General features: G+C 39.2%; 1 protein-coding gene and 1 non-coding gene across 2 annotated transcripts in view; both read left to right on the forward strand.

The window, feature by feature from the left end:
• The window catches only part of LOC124798294 (scm-like with four MBT domains protein 1), a 194,800-nt gene that overhangs the window by 71,511 nt on the left and 100,915 nt on the right, over positions 1-22,374 (forward strand). Inside the window, exons 6-7 of the mRNA XM_047261622.1 lie at positions 6,200-6,339; positions 18,593-18,806. Of these exons, the coding sequence (XP_047117578.1) occupies positions 6,200-6,339; positions 18,593-18,806 (354 nt within the window). The remainder of the gene's footprint in view (positions 1-6,199; positions 6,340-18,592; positions 18,807-22,374) is intronic.
• Trnal-caa lies at positions 4,407-4,481 on the forward strand. The gene has a single exon. It is a non-coding gene; the product is annotated as a tRNA-Leu (tRNA).

Here is a 22,374-nt window from a genome sequence, read left to right on the forward strand (position 1 = left end):
GATCACAGCATACTTCAGCTGCAGTTGTCGGTTAAACCTGGCTCACAAATCACACTGTTTATAAAATGGATGGCCATAAACTTCCAACATTAACTCTATTAAAATGCATGTTTCATTCATTGTCCATATGCTAGTCATGCTGTTCTGTCTGTAGTGTACATAAATAAAAACTTCAGTATCCATTAACATGTTATACGACAAAAAGAAAGTGCTATGTCTAGTCAGTAAGGATGTTGTTGTTGTGGTCTTCAGTCCTGAGACTGGTTTGATGCAGCTCTCCATGCTACTCTATACTGTGCAAGCTTCTTCATCTCCCAGTACTTACTGCAACCTACATCCTTCTATATCTACATCTACATCCATACTCTGCAAGCCACCTGACGGTGTGTGGCGGAGGGTACCCTGAGTACATCCATCGGTTCTCCCTTCTATTCCAGTCTCGTATTGTTCGTGGAAAGGAGGATTGTCGGTATGCCTCTGTTGGGCTCTAATCTCTCTGATTTTATCCTCATGGTCTCTTTGCGAGATATACGTAGGAGGGAGCAATATACTGCTTGACTCCTCGGTGAAGGTATGTTCTCGAAACTTCAACAAAAGCCCGTACCGAGCTACTGAGTGTCTCTCCTGCAGAGTCTTCCACTGGAGTTTATCTACCATCTCCGTAACGCTTTCGCGATTACTAAATGATCCTGTAACGAAGCGCGCCGCTCTCCGTTAGATCTTCTCTATCTCTCCTATCAACCCTATCTGGTACAGATCCCACACTGCTGAGCAGTATTCAAGCAATGGGCAAACAAGTGTACTGTATCCTACGTCCTTTGTTTTCGGATTGCATTTCCTTAGGATTCTTCCAATGAATCTCAGTCTGGCATCTGCTTTACCGACGATCAACTTTATATGATCATTCCATTTTAAATCACTCCTAATGCGTACTCCCAGATAATTTATGGAATTAACTGCTTCCAGTTGCTGACATGCTATATTGTAGCTAAATGATAAGGGATCTTTCTTTCTATGTATTCGCAGCACATTACACTTGTCTACATTGAGATTCAATTGCCATTCCCTGCACCGTGCGTCCATTTGTTGCAGATCCTCCTGCATTTCAGTACAATTTTCCATTGTTACAACCTCACAATATACTACAGCATCATCCGCAAAAAGCCTCATTGAACTTCCGATGTTTTCCAGAAAGTCATTTATATATATTGTGAATAGCAACGGTCCTACGACACTCCCCTGCGGCACACCTGAAATATCTCTTACTTCGGAAGACTTCTCTCCATTGAGAGTGACATGCTGAATTCTGTTATCTAGGAACTCTTCAATCCAATCACACAATTGGTCTGATAGTCCATATGCTCTTACTTTGTTCATTAAATGACTGTGGGGAACTGTATCGAACGCCTTGCGGAAGTCAAGAAACACGGCATCTGCCTGTGAACCCGTGTCTATGGCCCTCTGAGTCTCGTGGACAAATAGCGCGAGCTGGGTTTCACACAATCGTCTTTTTCGAAACCCATGCTGATTCCTACAGAGTAGATTTCTAGTCTCCAGAAAAGTCATTATACTCGAACATAATACGTGTTCCAAAATTCTACAACTGACAGACATTAGAGATATAGGTCTATAGTTCTGCACATCTGTTCGACGTCCCTTCATGAAAACGGGGATGACCTGTGCCCTTGTCCAATCCTTTGGAACGCTACGCTCTTCTAGAGACGTACAGTACACCGCTGCAAGAAGGGGGGCAAGTTCCTTCGCGTACTCTGTGTAAAATCGAACTGGTATCCCATTAGGTCCAGCAGCCTTTCCTCTTTTGAGCAATTTTAATTGTTTCTCTATCCCTCTGTCGTCTGTTTCGATATCTACCATTTTGTCATCTGTGTGACAATCTAGAGAAGGAACTAGAGTGCAGTCTTCCTCTGTGAAACAGCTTTGGAAAAAGACATTTAGTATTTCGGCCTTTAGTCTGTCATCCTCTGTTTCAGTACTATTTTGGTCACAGAGTGTCTGGACATTTTGTTTTGATCCACCTACCGCTTTGACATAAGACCAAAATTTCTTAGGATTTTCTGCCAAGTCAGTACATAGAACTTTACTTTTGAAATCATTGAACGCCTCTCGCATAGCCCTCCTCACACTACATTTCGCTTCGCGTAATTTTTGTTTGTCTGCTAGTCTGTGGCTATGTTTATGTTTGCTGTGAAGTTCCCTTTGTTTCCGCATCTGAATCTGCTTAGTGTTTTCATCTCTTGGACTCCCTCTACGATTTTTACCCTCCACGCTGCCCTCCAATGCTAAATTTGTGATCCCTTGATGCCTCAGAACATGTCCTACCAACCGATCCCTTCTTCTAGTCAAGTTGCACCACAAATTCCTCTTCTCCCCAATTCTATTCAGTTCCTCCTCATTAGTTACGTGATCTACCCATCTAATCTTCAGTGTTATTCTGTAGCTCTACATTTCGAAAGCTTCTATTCTCTTCTGTCTAAACTATTTATTGTCCATGTTTCACTTCCATACATGGCTACAATTCATACAAATACTTTCAGAAACGACTTCCTGACACTTAAATCTATAATAGATGTTAACAAATTTCTCTTCTTCAGAAACGCTTTCCTTGCTATTGCTAGTCTACATTTTATATCCTCTCTACTTCGACAATCATCAGTTATTTTGCTTACCAAATAGTGAAGCTCATCTACTACTTTTAAGTGTCTCATTTCCTAATCGAATTCCCTCAGCATCACCCTACTTAATTCGACTACATTCCATTATCCTCATTTTGCTTTTTTGATATTCATCTTATATCCTCCTTTCAAGACACTGTCCATTCCATTCAACTGCTCTTCCAGGTCGTTTGCTGCCTCTGGCAGAATTACAATGTTATCGGCGAAGCTCCAAGTTTTTATTTCTTCTCCATGGATTTTAATTCCTACTCCGAATTTTTCTTTTGTTTCCTTTACTGCTAGCTCAATATACTGATTGAATAACATCGGGGAGAGGCTACAACCCTGTCCCACTCCCTTCTCAACCACTGCTTCCCTTTCTTGCCACTCGACTCTTTATAACTGCCTTTTGATTTCTGTACAAATTGTAAATAGCCTTTCGCTCCCTGTATTTTCCATGCCACCTTTAGAATTTGAAAGAGAATACTCCAGTCAACATTGTCAAAAGCTTTCTCTAAGTCTACAAATGCTAGAAACATAGGTTTGCCTTTTCTTAATCTAGCTTCTAAGATAAGTCATAGGGTCCGTATTGCCTCACATGTCCTAATATTTCTACGGAATCCAAACTGATCTTCCCCGATGTCAGCTTCTACCAGTTTTTCCATTCGTCTGTAAAGAATTCGTGTTAGTATTTTGCAGCTGTGACTTATTAAACTGATAGTTCGGTAATTTTCACATCTGTCAACACCGGCTTTCTTTGGAATTGGAATTATTATATTCTTCTTGAAGTCTGAGGTTATTTTGCCTGTCTCGTACATCTTGCTCACCAGATGGTAGAGTTTTGTCAGGTCTGGCTCTCCCAAGGCCGTCAGTAGTTCTAATGGAATGTTGTCTACTCCCGGGGCCTTGTTCCAATTCAGGTCTTTTAGTGCTCTGTCAAACTCTTCACGCAATATCATATTTCCAAAATTTCATCTTCATCTACACATCACCCTTGTATAGACCCTCTATACACTCCTTCCACCTTTCTACTTTCCCTTCTGTGCTTAGTACTGGTTTTCCATTTGAGCTCTTGGATACACCACTGGTTGGTGATAGAAGGACCCAATTATTTTATGCCCACCTTTGATACTGAGTCTTGCCCAAACACACTCACATGCAGCTTCAATTTCTGTCCTGGTGGAGTTGAGTTTCTTGTCTACTGCAACAAGTACAACACCTACATTTCTCACTGGCTAGCCTTTTAATACACACTTAAATTTTCGCCAAAAATATCACTGCTATCAATTTTGGGTTTCAATCAGCTTTCTGTACCTAGTATTATGTGAGCCCCTGGCAAGGGGCCCTCACGAGGTACTATCACCTGGGCCAGGTGAACCAAGGTTTTTTAATGAGGTGTTACTCCTTCTGTTCCTCCTTTCTCAATCGGGCTTGGGACCGGCTATGGCAGAGTTTCTGTTTTTATTATTGTTTATAATTTTACGCATAACCATTCTCCTGAAATTTGGAGACCCTAATCTGTTATCAACTTATTAGAATCTACAGATTTTTTTACAGCCTATTTTTTTCCAGAATGGAAACATCCCCAAGGCTGTGGCTAAGCCATGTCTCCGCAATATCCTTTCTTTCAGGAGTGCTAGTTCTGCAAGGTTCGCAGGAGAGCTTCTGTAAAGTTTGGAAGGTAGGAGACGAGGTACTGGCAGAAGTAATGCTGTGAGTACCGGGCGTGAGTCGTGCTTCGGTAGCTCAGTTGGTAGAGCACTTGCCCGCAAAAGGCAAAGGTCCCGAGTTCGAGTCTCGGTCGGGCACACAGTTTTAATCTGCCAGGAAGTTTCAGCCTATTTTTTTGTTTTGGAGAATGGCAGTTTATGCTGTTTCTATGTCTATCGCTCTGATCTTCTCTGGATGATGTCACTTGCTACTGCTCATGATGCTATATATGTGTTTTTCACTGTTTGGATCACATTTCTTGTTTTATTGGTGATGTCTTCTTCACTGCAGCTTTGAAATGAATTTATTCCCACATGTACAAAAAATATGCTTTGTAGTTAGTGTTATAATTAGGACTTTTTGCTTGGCTTCATTTTGCTCCCAAGACTTTTTCAAATGCTTGTTTAGTTGATGAGTCTGTAACTCTGGGCAAACATCAGTTGTGCAACTCAGAACTACTATATTTTGAGGCATAGACTCATTAGTTATTAGAAAATCCTTTTTGACCCTTTCTTTAGGACTGTGTGCATTGTTTCTGTACTTTTTGTTGATCCATTTATATTTTCCTGTTGGTTAGCATGTTGTTTATGCCATCCTGAAGTGTTTTATTGAAATCTGTTATATAACACATGCAGCCATTTTGTGCTTACTTTTGTCATTATATCAGTAGTTTCATCAGCACCATAATTTTTTTGCTCATCAGTGCTGCATTTTCCTCTTTCAAGAGTGCTATTTCATCTTTTTAAGTGCCTCAGTGTATGTGTTCAGAAATTTGACAGTTTCGTTTTTGAAGTTCACTTTATTAATCACCTCTACACATTTGCATGCTCACACAGAACATGACCAAGGAAACTTGTCATTTTCAAATTGACCTGCATGTACTTCTCTTGAAGCCAGAAGCTACACTTCAAGCATAATATACCTTTATACACTCATTTTTCACATACCTTACATGCTTAACTACTAAATGTACTGTCAGTGCCATCATCCATCAAGTTTCCTGAAGTTCTTAATAAAAGAGAACTTTAGGATATGTAGCACTAGTCAAGGTATACTTTACCAAAAACAGATGTTAAAGTTAATTTTGTCTGCACTTGTAGTAATTAGTTATCACCAAACTAATAAAAATTTCCACTTATACAACCTAAAATGAACATTTTAAAATTAAGAGTGAAACAGTTACCTTTAAAAAGATGCTGCCTCCTGAATTAAAGTTAACAGTTGCTTCCTTGTCTACTACTGCTTGCTTAATATTAACTGACAGCATGGAATTCAGATAGTCAAGTTTGAGGTTGCAGAAGTATTTGTTAGGAAGAATCGGGAGATGATGCTTGAAGTAAGGAAGTCTTAACATCCTGGAAAAGATCTTTTTGGAAAGAGGAGAAGGATCCCCATTTCGGCTTAGGAGTGTTCATCCTCGGTTTTTACTCACTGTGTTGTTTGTGCATCAGATGAAGTGGTTTTTCTGGTTGAGGCTTCCACTGAGTGAAAGGAAATCTTGAACTAGGACAGGCTTATGGAATTTGGTTTTCAGCATATGTTAAAAACAAATATTAATAAAGTACAAAAGAAGGAGTACAGTCTTTTTTAGTGGTGTGTGTGTGTGTGTGTGTGTGTGTGTGTGTGTGTGTGTGTGTGTGTGTGTGTGTGTTTTCTATATACACATATACTCATCTCTGTATGCGTGCATTTCTGCATATGTTCTCCATTAAGCAGTCACTTTATCTCTTGTCATCTGCATATTGTGTCAAGGATGTTTTGTGGTTTACTGTAACCACAGCTGTGTACTTGTATTGACACTTCACGTACAACTGCAGGCTCACCTTGGAGATTGCGTTGGCCTAAAACAGACTCTCAGCAACAGCAGCAGCACCGTAGTAGTGAAGAATGGCATGCTATTCTGGAAATGTCAAGACTGGAAGACCAGCGGATGCCTCTGCCACCTGACCTCTTGCAGGTACTAAAGGGCACATTTATGAATATACACTTTGAACTAAGTAGCCAAGAAATTTAAAAAGTAAAATTTGTAACAGGCACTCTCAGGAATAGTGATTGCACTCTAACTGTATTTTACATTCCATATATCCTAACTGTGGTGTGCGCACTGTAAGACCTTCGGTACGCACACCATCAGATTATTTGACTTGTCGCTCTAACGAAGTAGGCGAGTGTCAGCAATATGTCTCGTGGTCTTATCGTGGCGTGTTTATCTTCTGCCGTTAGGCCAGACGATAGAAATTCCACTTGCACGCTTAGACTAGCAGATTGACGGTGACAAACTTTAAACAGAAATTCATTAATTTTCACACACATTTATTAAAATAATAACAAGTATGAACCTTACGTAACTTGATTCTGGATGCTATTTACAATTGACAATCTGAAGTTCCTTTGGTCTTGGTACGTTAATCTTATTCTCACATATCTCTGATACTTGACAAAGTGTCTATACATTTATCTTCATGGCTATGTACAGGAATATGATAATCTTATTAGGCGCAGACTGAAACTTGACTATAGACTGGTGCAGACAAATGCAGACTGACTAATCGGAGGTCTGTACACTCGTTATAATACCTCACACGTTCAGGTATCACTGCGCGAGTGTGATTCGCGAGGAGAAAAGGTTCTACATTAGCAACAATCTCATTGGCTGCATTACATATTAATGCGCGGATCGGCGGAAGCAGAATTTGGTCCGTCTCTAAGGCACCGCCATCTCATAGTGCGGAGACGGACGAGCGCTGCTGCGCCTGCACTGTTGTGCTTAGCGAGGCACGCTCTAGTGGGAAAGTTGTGTACCCGCTAACTACGCAGAACTATGTACACAACACTAACAAAAGCTAATAAGAGCAAAATTGTTGTGGTATTGTGAGCAACTTCTTGCTGGAGAGTTACATCTCTGTAACTGTCATTTGGTTGGTGTGGCTGTGGGATTACGAGATTATCGTTTTCAGTATTTAATACAGATCATGTGTTTGTATCTGAATCTCAACTGATAGCTACCTATTACTAGTCATACTCACCTGATATGGCCTCCTTGCCATATCATCTGTTTCACTTTTTTGTATCAAACAGTACATTTAACACTTTGGGTCCTGAACCATAGTGCATAAACCTCTACTGAAAGGCCTCATTGTTTTTAATGGTTTCTGTTATAGCAACAAAAAAACAGCTGCCAACATAAGTAACTTAGAGGTAGATACCTTCAGAGTAGTGAAGCGGTTTAAATCACTTACTAGAAGCAAGTCTTCCAGTCCAGACTGTATACCAGTTAGGTTCCTTTCTCCATACTTAAGTCACAAACAATTGCTCACTCAACAAAAGATCCATACCCAAAGACTGGAAAGTTGCATAGGTCACACCAATATTCATAATGAATGTCGATATGCAGCATGATTTTAGAACGTATATTGTATTTGAACATTATGAATTACCTTGAAGAGAATGGTCCATCGACACACAGTGAATACGGATTTAGAAAACATCGTTCTTTTGAAACACAACTAGCTCTTTAAACACACAAAGTGTTGAGTGCTATTCACAAGGGATTTCAAATTGATTCCATATTTCTAGATTTCCAGTAGGCTTTTGACACTGTACCACACAACTGGCTTGTAGTGAAATTGTGTGCTTATGGAATATCGTCTCAGTTATGTGACTGGATTCAAGATTTCCTGTCAGAGAGGTCACATTTTGTATGTCGGACAGTCACCAAATACAACAGAGGTGATTTCTGGCGTTCCTAAAGCAACTACCTACACTACGCTTATCCATGCTCTTTTGAAGTACTGCTGCGCAGTCTAGTATTCGTACCATATAGACTTAACGGAGTACATCGAGAAAGTTCAGAGAAGAACAGCACATTTTGTATTATCACAAAATAGGGAGAAAGTGTCAGTGACATGATGCAGGATTTGGAGTGGAGATCAGTAAAACAAAGGCATTTGTTCTTGTAGCGGAATATTCTCACGACATTTCAATCACAAACTTTCTCCTCTGAATGCGAAAATATTATGTTGACGCTGACCTACATAGGGAGAAATGATCATCATAATAAAATAAAGGAAATCAGAGCTCGCACGGAAAGATATAAGTTATCATTTCCTCTGTGTGCTGTTCGAGATTGGAATAATAGAGAATTAATGTGAAGGTGGTTAAATGAACCAACTGCCAGCCACTTAAGTGTGGTTTGCTGGGTGTCCATGTTGGTGCAGAGGAATTATATTACCCGTATTGAAAAGCCTGGACTTTTCTAGTTTAAAACTGTAATATTTCCTTCTGTTAATTAATATATGCTTCCAAGAAACTTTCAAGTATAATTTTGTTTTTTTGAAAGAGGAAAAATTGGTCAAGAATATACCCCTTGAATTTTCCAGAAGAAAATTTACTTTTTTTTTCACAAAAATTTTAATAAAAATCTCTGCTGCTTGTTTTATCTACAGTAACCTCATTTGTCTTTATATTAAGATGCAGTTTTGGTCTTTGTAAGATAAATTTTAAAACACATTAATTTGCACAGTACCACTTCACATTCACTATGCTGATAGCTTGTGTCTTTTGCCACCCTTTTCCAGTATTTTGCATCTGAGAGAACACGCTGCACATTGTTTTGTTTCTGTTTCTTCCCTATCTGCATGTCAGTCGTTTCCAGGAAATGGTTTGCATTTGCTAGCCTGGAGAGTCCCGATGTACTAGGTCACGGCTCGAGATCTCTGCTATCTGCATGATCTGCACAGATAATTGCCCATCACGGTTTCGTGATGTTGTGGGGCATTTTCCAGTTATGTTGTTGTAAAATATACCGGCATTTCTCATCACTATTAGTAGGATGTGTAATGCCAACTGTCTCCACCACTTCTCAGTCCATTGCCTTGTATGACAGTAGTTGATCTGATAAGTCAACACCCAACTTGTTTTTATTATAGTCCACCACAAAAGCTGGCTTTGACATCTTCCCGCCTCTCTTATCGGTGAAGATCACCATCTCAGCAGTGTGCCTTGTACTTATAATCTGCACATCCCTTTTGTCCTTCCAACAGAATGCTAAGATATTTTCCTTTATGCCTAAAAATTAGTTCACCTTGCTGAAGTTTTGAATCTTTTATAGCACAAGGTAAACCCTGTCTAGATTTTCATGTTGTTCCCACAAGAGCAGCTTTTGCAGCTTCCAGTTCTGAAGCAATTGTTGGACTGGTGTAGCATCGGTTTGTAAATGAAGTGTAACCTTTTCCTGACAGATTCCCAAGCAGTGTCAGACCTCTCACCTGCATAAACAGAAAAATTCCAGACGTAACCTGTGTCTGACTCTGATAACATTTACACTTTTTTCCCATATTTATTTGGCTTGAAATACACATGGCCAAGAAATTTGCACATATCTTAATCTGTTGTAATATTTTGAGATGGTGTGTATGCACACCAGTAATTAGCTGACAGTATCCAGGAGGGGTCTCACCTTGTGTAGTGCACTATAGCCAGCTTCTCCTTTTTTCTTGCTACTGAATTGTCATTGGTGTGAAAGTTTCTCAAAATAGAAAGAAACTAACCACGGCTCAAGAAGTCTGGACAGAAATTACACAGCACAATAAGAGTCTTAGACCAGTGCTATCATATACAAGGTCTCACACACATATGGACTATAATTGCCAGAAACTTTATTTCTGTGAGAGTAAATCCTTTCTACTTTGATAGTGAACAGGTATGTGAAAAGGAATTTGTGCTTAGTAATTTCCTTGGCCTTTGTTGGGCACATTGATTAGTTTTTCTGCATTATATGACTCACCATACTGTCTGTAAGTAAACATGACAATAAGTGAGAGATGCGCTGTTCTGGTCTAAACTGATAAGGTTGCACTTTCCATATTGTCCTGAGAATATATTGGTGTCTGGTACATGATCAGTAGTCTTCCAGCCTTCCTCAGAATCAATATGGCGTGAAGTTCCTCGGCCTCATGTTTGGCCTTTGGCCTTGTGCACTCTTCGGGCATAGTAGCAACAGGAATAATGGCAATATTTGTTTTTGAAGAACTTGTATGCCTGCTTCCTCATCTGAATCTACCGTAAAAGTAGTATTTGCAAATAAAATCACTTCCTACAGTAATTATGTATTAAAAGCTCTTTCAATTGAAACTGAATAAAGATATTGTGTATTATATTATCCGCATTCCTTCATCAATAAAGTCCATCAGAATTATGTTAATTATCAGCATCTTAAAAAAACAACAGTACTTTCTTCAAAATCCCCCCCCCCCCCCCCCCCAAAAAAAGTAGTATTTCACCCTTGCCCAGCATGCCCGTACCATCTAGCGTCAAATACTTCAATTATAGTCTCTGCTGTGCCTCCCAGACCAATGGCAGCTCTAAGAACATATAAAGGAAGGAAGGGGATGATTGAGAATGCTCATCCATAAAATTACGGGCATCGGATTTTCGGGCAGGTCAGGTGCACCTGTATGTTTACAGGCCTTCAGCTGCTAAGTGTTAACAATAAGAAAAAAAAGATTCACCAGAAATCTTAATATTCTTTGTTATCAGTAGTGGATGTTTTTTGTAACGAACTTGTGCATCCATCTGCATAAGCCACGTTAACAGAGCCTCTGCTACTGTGGTTTGCAACATTAAGTGGCATGTGTGGTTGAAGAAATTTAGAGGTGGTTTCATTGAGCTATATGTGATGGAAATGGTGTATAAATTGTAGCTCTGCCCATGACAGAGCTGCCACCTCATTTGTTGCTGGAGGAGTTTCAGTAAAGTCAGCTGTTTCTTTAATTCTGTCCACAACACTTCTGTTTCAATCTCTTTAACCCGCATGTTTTTTGGGAAGACATTTCCTTAAAGGTGTTTAGTAACTAATATTCAACTACTGTAATTTTAATCTTGTTTTAAAGGTGTTAAGGACGGTCAGAGTAAATCAATTTCTCACTAGCCAAAACGTTTCCCATACTATATTAGTACTACTCATGGACTATAACTTGGTATCTATTGAATGAGGGGAGCGGTTAGAGTGCACAGTGTTTGCTGCTGGTTTAGTGCATCTCCATGTACTGTAAATACACAGTGCAGGCAACACAGACTAGTGCTTTAAGCTTCCATAAAAGCACCAATGTGTACAATCGATGTAACTATCGGTTAAATACTTTGTGGTGTCGAAATTGAGACAACTGTTTGTATTGATATGTTAAATAATGAAAAACAATGGATATAGTGCAACAAAACACTGATAGCGACAGCACGGTTCAGTGACAAAGCAGACAACAATAGAGTCATCACTGGCCACTAGTACACTGCACATCTGCAAATCAGTACGGCTGCTAGCAAGAACTACAGGGTGTCCCACAAAAGACACCTGGGATGGGTCCGCAGATCGTGCAGCAAGGCCACCAGCTGCCGCCTCTGCATCTGCCGGCTGCCGCCACTGCATGTGCAGGCCACTGCCACTGTATCCGCTGTGCCACTGCGCCCGACTCTATGTTCCAGTAGTCTGTTGTGCGCGTGCTTCCCCTGAGTTAAGCATAAACAATGTAGCCATCTGATTAACTTAAGCTTACCTTTATTTACAGTAGATGCACAAAATGATGTCCCTCTGTAGTAAGGTAGCCTGACATTTCCTATGCGCATTTGGAAACTCTCGTCAAATTTCAGCTGCCGAAATCTGGGAAATGGCTAGCCAACTCTTCAAGCATGTGGGGATTCATTGCATACACCTGGTCTTGTAACACTCCCCAAAGATAATAATCACACAGATTTAGATCTGGAGAATCACGAGGCTGGTCCACCATCCTATCATCAAAAACATTTCGTATTACTGTCATTAGAAGCATTGGCAATGTGCGGTGTTGGGTTGTCCTGCATGAAATAACTATACATCTTTTCATTAGGTGTTGGTTCCCGAAAAAAGGATGCAGTTTGTTGTTCACATACCTGTCAGAACGTATTGTTTTGTGGAAAAAGATTGGCCCAGTAATACATCTTGCACTAATTGCACACCACACTCCTCTTTACCCATCATGCAGAGGTTGTTGATGTAATTCATGAAGATTTTTGGAGCTCCAATGTGGATTGTTCTGAGAATTTACATACCCTGACAAATGCAGCCATGTTTCATCAGAAAAAAAAGCATCTCAGGATCAACTTTCCCATCGCGCACAGACTGTAACAGCCTGTTGCAATGACGACATTGAACAGCAGTATCTGAGTTCCTCAGTTTGTGCACTACTGTTATTTGGTATGGTTTCAATTACTGTTGGTGCACAGCTCTGTGAACAGGTGCTCCTGACACACCAGTCTGAAATGCCAAACGGCACAGAGATTTTCTCGGACTTCTTTACAAGGCATCCCCTGTCCTGTCTAACTTTTTTTCTATTGAAACACTAGGTTCTCTAGGCCTTTGTTTGTGTAACACGGATCCAGTCTCTTGAAATTTCTTCACTAATCATTGACTCATTGGGAACATGCACACTGGGAAAATTTCTTATGAATTCAAGACGACATTCTACATGTAGTTTTGTTTTTGCGTTGTTCAACACAAGAAACACCTATTTATTCTTGTGTACCATACCGAATGGAAACTTGACAGGAAACTCAAAACCAAACTCAAAACAAAACACCTAAACATAACATATACACCTAAACATAACATATACACCTAAACATATAACATATACACCTAAACGCTCAGTCGCACAGTATAGAAGACACACACGGTATTTCTGTCTGAGGACCGGGCCCAGCGAGATATGGGCAGGGAAAGCCCTGGACTCGGCACAATTGCAAAACTGATGTCTAGCAACAATATTTGAAGCAATTAAACTTGACAAAAAACTCAAAAGAAGACACCAGTACACTCAGTCGCACAGTGTATGGGGCATGTGCGAAAAATTGGTGTCCGACAACTATGCCTAGTGACAACCGGCAGATGCAGCGGCAACAGCTGGCAATTGCACCATGCGACCCACGGACCCCTAATGGGTGTCTTTCATGGGACACCCTGTACATGGAAAAGAATGTTCTTATTCTCAGAAATGAGTCACAGGTGCTTGCTAAGTCTGTATCTAAAAATTGCTGAGAAGAGTCCTTTAAAATTAAAGACAGTCAAAGGTGAACCAAGCTTATCACCCAAAGTTAAGCAGAGCTCCATTTTGAGAAATTCTGTAGTGAAAATTGCATTGGAAGAATTTGTGTCAAAAAAACATAAGACTCCATCAACAGCTGATGTAGTGAAGAACGAATACTTTAATTTCTGTGAATATTCTGAAAAACAACCGAAAAAATTGAATCCAAAGGAGGACAAACTTGATCACTTTCTAATTCAATGCAAAGTGCAAACCATGACTTCATTGAGTTCTTAAAGAAGCTGTTATGCATGTTTCCAGGAAATGCTGAAGTCGAAAGAGGCTGTTCTATTAACAAAGAAGTTTTAGTTGAAAACTTAGAAGAAGATACAAGTGTTGCAGAAAGAAGTGTTCATATTGCAGCACAAATATTAGGTGGTTTACTTAATAATGTGAAACAAGTGAATGTGGACATTACAAATTCGATGATACTAACTGTGAAAAATACTTCATCAAAAAGTATAGAAGCCTTTAAAAAAATCTGATGGAAATAAAGTGGCCAATCTTAAAAGAAGAAAAGTTCAAGAAATAAAAGCGTTCAAAAATAAAAAGCGGATGGGGAAAAAGGCAAAAGAAGCAGCTGAAGTTTTCAATATTGAAATTTCAAGTTTAGCTAAAAACCTAAAACAGTGAATCTTTTACTGTGAAGTTAAACATTTGACATAAATTTTGTACCTTCAAAATTGTTATATTGTCTAAAGGAAAATTGTAAGTTTTCACTACATTACTATGTTAAAACAATTTGTATTTTAATTGATGTCATGACAAGTATATCTGAAAATAGTCCTACCCGTCCTATATGAGAGTTATGTTTTTACAGTATTTAATGAATATTTTACTAAGTCATACATAATTACATTATTCATGCTGACATAAGTGATTTAAGAATTATTACATTCAGCTTTCATTCCAACCAGCTTTCAGTTTCATAAAAAAGCACTTGTGACATTGTACCATGCATATTTTCAAGAGGCCATGAATGTAACTAAAGAGGTAATGCAAAAGGCATGAAAAGATAATAAATTTGATTCTCTGAAAATCTGTGGACACCCTTTTATAATTCAGGCTGGCAGTTTTTTTTAGAAAACCTGGAGTTCTCAGGGAATTCTGCATTGAAATTGAACTTTAGTGAGTTTTATGAACCACAAATTTAAAATATTTAGTATCTCGAAATGTGTTAGTTATCTGAATATTAACCCATATAAATTATCGATATTTAAATACTGTGTTTATGGCTGGTGTATAGCTCAGCTGAAAGAAAAGCCATAGTTGTGGTATGTTACTAACCCCCCCCCCCCCCCACCCCCCCACCACCACCACCACTATTAATTTATCAGGAGCTTCTTGACACCATCTTCCTCCTTACACATGTATTTCTCAGTGATTTTTTTTTTCTAAGTTTGAGTAGCCAACCTGTAGGCGCAGTGGTGGCTTGTGCAGATTTGTACACATGCACTACGATGGAGTGACCATAGCATTTAGACTTACAAAGATAGTAATGCTAACTGAATGGAAAGTTTTAATTTTACATATACAAATTGAACTGTTTGAGTCTATTTAAATTTTATAATTTATATCTAAAACCAAAGATGATGTGACTTACCAAACAAAAGCGCTGGCAGGTCGATAGACACACAAACAAACACAAACATACACACAAAATTCAAGCTTTCGCAACCAAAGGTTGCTTCATCAGGAAAGAGGGAAGGAGAGGGAAAGACGAAAGGATGTGGGTTTTAAGGAGTCATTCCAATCCCGGGAGTGGAAAGACTTACCTTAGGGGGGGGGGGGGGGGGGAAAGGACGGGTATACGCTCACACACACACCCATATCCATCCGCACATACACAGACACAAGCAGACAATAATTAATTTTTTAACATCGCAAGGAATAAAATCAAATAAAATGAAAAAAAAGACAGAAGTTAATGCCAGCAGGAATCAAACACAAGACAACGAACTGACAGTCCACGTGCTAGACCACTAAGTCGCAGCGGCTTTCCAGAAATTCCTCATATTTTGCACTTGCACAATATGCTAATGCAGTTTCAAGGAAAATGCTGACTTGGTGCTGTGAGCAATGTAGCACTTGCAGTGTGGGCAGGAGTGACATCACATCAAAAACAGACACTGTGTCCTTTTCTGAGTTGATCGTAGCGCAGCTAACAATCGTGTCAGCACTGGACACTAGTTTCTAATTATTGCAGAGAGAACACTACAAGTCATGTTTTTGTCCCTTTTATTTGCATACAAGAACACATTCGAAGAGAAATGGTGTAATTTTAGTGTGATTTCCGGCTCGCATTCAAAGAGAAATAACATAATTGTAGTGTGATGTTTACAGTGTGCTTTAGCACATTAGCGCATGGTAACTGGCCACCACTGTAGACATGGCTGGTTGCTGGTGGTTGATTACTGGTGAGAGATGTGGTGCCACTTGTTTTGCAGTGTCCCATTGCTGGTGTTCTGTAAGGTGTGCAGCACCGCTCTGCTGAGTGGATTGTAGATATTCCATTATCGTCACTGGATACAGCAATAATCAATGATTTTAAAGTAGTAGGGCATCCTCACAACACCAAAAGATAATATGTTATATTGATGTAACTCAAAAGCCATATTTATTGACTACCATAAAATGCTTTAATTCTTCATTGAAGGGTAAATTGCAGATGTGTCAGAGAAGTCTGATTACAATACAAGTCTGATTACAATAAGTTTGACCTTTGAGATAACTTTGCCAGTAGCTCTGCCAGGTTTGGAATAAGATAAGCATCTACATTAAATTGAGCCTTGATTGATTCTTTAAAATTACAACCATAGATGTTGAACATTGGCTTGAGACAATTTGTGTCACAACAACTGATGGCTCCAAATGACCAAATTGTGCTTCAACTAGTTCATTCATGGCAAAAGGCACATACTTAGCTTCGGATAAATGAGTAGCAGCATAGATTTAATGGTATGTGCTCTTCAAAATTTTGTATGCAATACAGGTTAGATTCAGACCAGAGTCCTAATCAGTGGACAAAATACTGTTAGAGATTATATTAACTAGAGCTTGTATTTGAAAACCAAACTGATAAAGGTGTCAATACCAAAAATGTTAATTGTGATTGCTAAAAACACTACAAAAAATGTCACTGGTCTAAATATATGTTTTTAATATTGACTGTTACTTAGGCTTTAAAACAATAGGCTGATTATTGTGTGCTAGTAGATGATGATTAGTTGTCTCCAAAGGTTGATATGCCAGTTGTTCATTAATTTGGGATGAGGATGGTCTGGTATCCACTTGAAAATCCCACCCACACTACTGATGAATTGTGGTTTCATCAGAGTTTTACTATCAACTGATGCCATCCTGAGTGGCTTTAACAGGTGGCAGCCACATACACGTGTTCGTTGCAAGCAAAACATGTAGTATTTTGCTAAGGACAGTTGCCCCGTCTTCTATTGCAGAAACATTCAGTACAGGATTTCCTTGCTTTTGCTACACTTTTTGAACTATCTCTATGGTAAACTGCTACTAGAATTTCCATCTAAATGATATTGCCGTTTTTGCTTGAGCCAATAGTGGGGAGGAATAGCTAACTATATTCCTAATTGGCATACCTGCACCTTCATTTGTTGGTGCCTCGTAGTCTGCAGATGACGGCTTTGTCTTGTCATCAGTTGACTTTAGGAAATGGCATTGTCCAGAGTGCACCTTTGCCACACTTTAGTCAACAGTGGATACACATTGTACAGCTCACAAGTAAATTCAGATTATCATTATGCTGCTGATGCACTTTCAATAAACTGAGCTTTTTGAGCAACCTCATTTTACCTAGGATCAGACTTTTCAAGAACACAAGCTCAAACTTTCTGGTCAGGAGCTATAAGCAAAATCCCATCCCAAATTAAAAATTTTACACAAGACAAGTTCCAATCTGAGCACAGAAAATTCTGCTATCAACTACGACTATGTAGGTTGGCCAGTGATGATTTAAGTGATGAGTTCACTTTCTTCTGACACTTGCTGAAGCTTAATCTAGCAGCCACTAATGGACAACAAACTACACAAGACACTGAACAACAAGCATTTATGTACATGAGTTGTAATTTGTGAAGCAGTGCATAAACGTATTACTATAAGACAATACCAAATCAGATTATCATAAATGTCAGGATTTGATAAACATGCAAAACAGCAGAAACTATCTGAGATAGGTATTCCAAGTCATGTCATATATAATGCCAGAAACACGGATGTCAGATGCAGTCGGCCTCGATACCAGCAACGTTGATGCTGTTGTGAGAACGTTATCTGACTCTGCTACACATTTCCGTAGATTACTCAGCTATTTCTTAGTATGTTACACTTTTATGAGTGTACTGTTGTTACCAGTATTAATCTTTTGCTATTTAGCAGAATGTGTGCTGTTTTGAAACTTGCTGACAGATTAAAACTGTATTCTGACTCGAAATTGCACCCAGAACATTTTCGTTCTTTCTTTTGTGTAGTAGTCCATCACAAACTAAACTGGTCACTGCCCTGAGCCACATAGTGTGGGTAAACCAAAATTGGCACTAACTCTTTGGCCAAAAATGTGCTGAATACTAAACTTTATTACTATGGGTAATGTGTGCCCAAATTAGTGCCATACAAATAATATTGCCACCATTGTCTGTTTCTGTCTCCAGATGATTGGGGTGGCGGTATGTTAGAGAAGTATTATTAACTGTTTCCATAAAGTAGTCCTTTCTCTAACTGTGTCATAATTAAAACCTAATTACACAGATTTGATTTCCTTATTACACGTTGCTGCAAGATTTGATGTAATACAACTTAAGACTATTATTCTCTTTTCTTAGCATCACGTGACAAGTTTCAGTTACGTAAACAATCTGCCAGTTACTGCTGGTTTTAAAAATTATCTAATTGATAATGTTTTGCTGTGAAATCGTAAGTTATTATTCAGAAATTATCAATATTCTTCAGTGCTTTAAAAATGGTTATTTATTTTCCATGAGAACAGTTTGCCTGTACCACTGCATATTATTCTGAAATCATCAGTATTCTTCAGTGCATTAAGAATGGTTATTTCTTTTTCATTAGAACAGGGTATCTGTACCTCTACATGGTTTTAAAGTTGGAATGAAACTCGAGGCACTTGACCCAAAAACACATACCGATATAAGACCAGCAACAGTTGCCCGAGTTTTTGATGAAAATTATTTTCTTATCAGAATAGATGGGTGTGGCCCAGACAGCATTGGAACACGTGGCATTTGCTTGTGCACAGCTGACCACCCATATATCTTCCCTGCTGGTAAGTGAATTTGTTGATTCTTCCCTTATTTTTCCTTTGTGAAAATCTATGGGTCATATGATTTTTGTGATTGTCAGATCTATTAACAACATAATTTCATATCTATTTTTTTTGTTCTGTAAAGGTGTCTGTTGTACTGCCCCTATAAAACAAAAAACAATTGAAAAAATTGGAGGTAGTTTCGAGTAAACTTCGAAATAATTCAAAAATATGAACGGTCTTTCCAGAGGCACTAATAAATAATTTAATTATTTTATTAGTAATGGACCACTAAGAAGCACATTATCTTCAAAAGCTATTCTGACGTTACTTAACCTTATTGCTGTGAACATGCAGAGGATTATATGCAGTCAAAATAGTTATGAGAAGTGATATACCCACTGTATTTAACAAAATAAAATTGACCCTGTGAGAATAAAAATCTCAACTGAATTATATATATGAGCGTCAATGCAAAAGTCATGGCAACTTTTTTTTGTCTCAAAATTGGTAACAAATTAAAAATTCGGAAATATGCAAATGGAAGGTTAGTTCATACGTAAACATTACATTTAGCGAACTGGATGAACACACACGCTGCAATGCAGATACAATGTGAGAATAAAGACAAAAAAAATTTGCCATTTCAAACATGTTTTACTGTCAGTTGCCACAGCATGCTATAGTACAGGGCAGGAACACAGACCTGCTGCATCTCAGAGTCACTTAAAATAGTCTCCCAATGAATCCATCACACACTGTGAATGCTGTGGTAGACACCGAATACTCGAGGTCTCACCATGAATGAATCATTGGATCACATGCGTCACTGCTGTAGCAATGTCTTGACGTGTTTGAAAGTATGTTCCATGTGAAGGCTTGGTCACTTTTGGTATGAGGTCATAATCACAAGGTGGTAAGCTTGGAGAATATGGTGGATGCTCCATTACTTCCCATCCCTGTTGTGTGAGCCGATTCCGCACATATGCTGCCTTACGGGCTCTCACATTGTCCTGAAGAATTAACACATTATGTAGATAGTCAGGACATTTCCCTCGAATAGTCCATAATAGGTGTCATTGCAGGAAAGTGTGACAGTAGTACAATGCGTTAACAGTTTGTCCAAGTGTGACCAAATGGCTCAAAATCACTCCTTTAGTGTCATAGGCCATTAACTTGATCGGAGATGGATTGCGACAAAATTTCTGTCTGCATGGTGAACCTGGATGACGCTGTTTTGTGGACTGGCATTTAAATTCTGGCTCACCGGGCCTGGCCCAAAATTCATCTATGTCGATATTTTCACAAGCATATCGTCTCACTTTCCCTCGTAACACGCTAGATGTACAGGACAAGTTTCATAATGTGTCCACTTTTCCACTTCACTTAGTGCATGAGGCACCCATGTTGCAGTAACTCCATGCATATATAGCTCATTCCTAGAACTCCTGTTAATAGTTGTCTTCTGAATACCAGTATGGCACTGTAATTCCTGCAGCATCCATCTTCTGTCATTCTCCAAGCATTGGGCGATGTGGGTATGAGCACAGTCCGTACAAACACTGACAGGCAGCACAATCAGTGCATGTCAGCAATGCCTGAATACATCTGTCCACCAAGCAACCATTCGGTATGGTATAACAGCATTTCCTACTGCTTCCACAAGCTCCCCGTGACAGTGCCGTGCATTCCTTCCACAGTGAACTGCAATCTTTACATAAGACCACTGTACAAGTGAGGTAACATCCATCCTTGATGGCTGCTGAACTCACACCGTGGCCTCTCTTCCCACTTGGTTCTCTTGGAAAGGACTGCCATCTACCACCACATTATGCTACTGTGGATTCTTACGGAGGGTTTTGATGCTATGGAATGCACATAGATTGTAATGTAATGTACTATTGCGTACTTTTGCAGTTGACAGTAAAATACGTATGCAAAGACAAGCTTTTTTCGTCTTTTCTCTCGTGCTATATCTTCATGGCGGTGTGTGCGTTCATCGATCTCCCTACATGCAATGGTTACATATAAACTAACCTTCCATTTACATATTTAAGAATTTTTTTAATTTGTTATCATTTTTGAGACAAGAAATATTTGCCATGACTTTTACAATGACCTTTGTACAAAATAGGCAACCACTTACCTGTTGAATTTTTTGGTGTGCGTAGCTGCCCTTCATTCTAATTTACCATAACAGCAAAAACATTCACTTGTATGTAATAGGATTGCCTGTTAAGAAATTCTTGTATAGAGTGGGGTTGCTTTTTTTAAAGTACTTTCAATTAAAATTGTTTTTATAATGTAGTTTCCTTAGATCACTAGCTAAATGATCAAGATTTTTATGACTGCGTATTTACTCCTTCCAAACCCGTTCTAAAGCTGATGGATAGTACACGACATGTTTCCTTCTAGCTTTTAAGTGTTACTTTTGTTTGAAAACTATGATTGATTGTTAAAATTTCAATAAATTTTTCCTGAGAGTATTCTTACTACAATAAACATTAATGAATGACAAAACTAGTATGTATGTTTGTACAGGAGGCACATTTTAAATTATCGTGTTACCCCATGCTAAGGACCTTCACCCTCCACGTAAAGGCTAATTGTAATGAAGAAAGAGTAAAGTGTGTGACATGTGTTGTGTTGTGTGACATAACTATGTAAGTGCTGTGTTTGAGTTTCGAATTCAGAGAGGTTTTCCACACATGGGGCACCCTGTCTTTCAGCAGGGCAGTGCCAGGCCTCACACAACCTCGATGTGTGTCTCCTTAATGACAATACTCCTACTCACTTCAGTGTCACCCACAGAATCTTTTTGGCTGTCGAGCTTATGATCTCTTCTCCCAGTCGTGTTCCTTTGTTAAAATGCTACACAATGATCCTTTGACAGTGGCTATTTTCTGGTGATCCTGTCACTTACTTGTCACCACCAACTGACCAGTTACCGCGTTTAGCTCTTTGAAGAGGTGTCTGGCAGTTGTGTACTTCTGTTGTCACTTTTGTCCACTCTGTGTCAGGTAGCATTGATGAGGTTGCGGGAGATGTCTCCAACCTGATCACCCACACTGCTGGAACTGCTGTTCCCCTTTCTATAAGGTTCTTTTAACATGGCTGACTTTGTGGTAGACCAAAGACATTGCAACAGCTATTCACAATCATTGAATGATCACCCAATGTCTCAAGTAGCATCCGTCAAACACCACCGTCCTCACGTTTAAGCAGCTTTGCACTAAAGCTCACTACCTGATTGTGTGCAGTATTATGCCTTGTCCTTGGGAATGCATGCCTCATCATCCCAGGTATGGGGCAAGCTTCATAGTCTTCTAGGCTACAAAAGAGCAACAATTATTCTGATTCTCTTCCTTCAGAGTCTATAGACAGCTACTGACTGATTAACTCACTAACATGCTCTGTAAATTGCTTGAAATTATAACAACTCAATGATTATACTGGGCTCTCAAATCGTGGGACCTTTTCTTCCCTATCAGTGTGGTTTCCGGGAGTGATGATCCACAACCGACAAACCAGCAACCTGACTACACATCTATAAAATCCAGCGCTTGATTGCATCTTTTTTGACGTACGT

This window comes from Schistocerca piceifrons, chromosome 5, assembly GCF_021461385.2.
Source record: "Schistocerca piceifrons isolate TAMUIC-IGC-003096 chromosome 5, iqSchPice1.1, whole genome shotgun sequence".
In the NCBI taxonomy this organism is placed as follows: Eukaryota; Metazoa; Arthropoda; class Insecta; order Orthoptera; family Acrididae; genus Schistocerca; species Schistocerca piceifrons.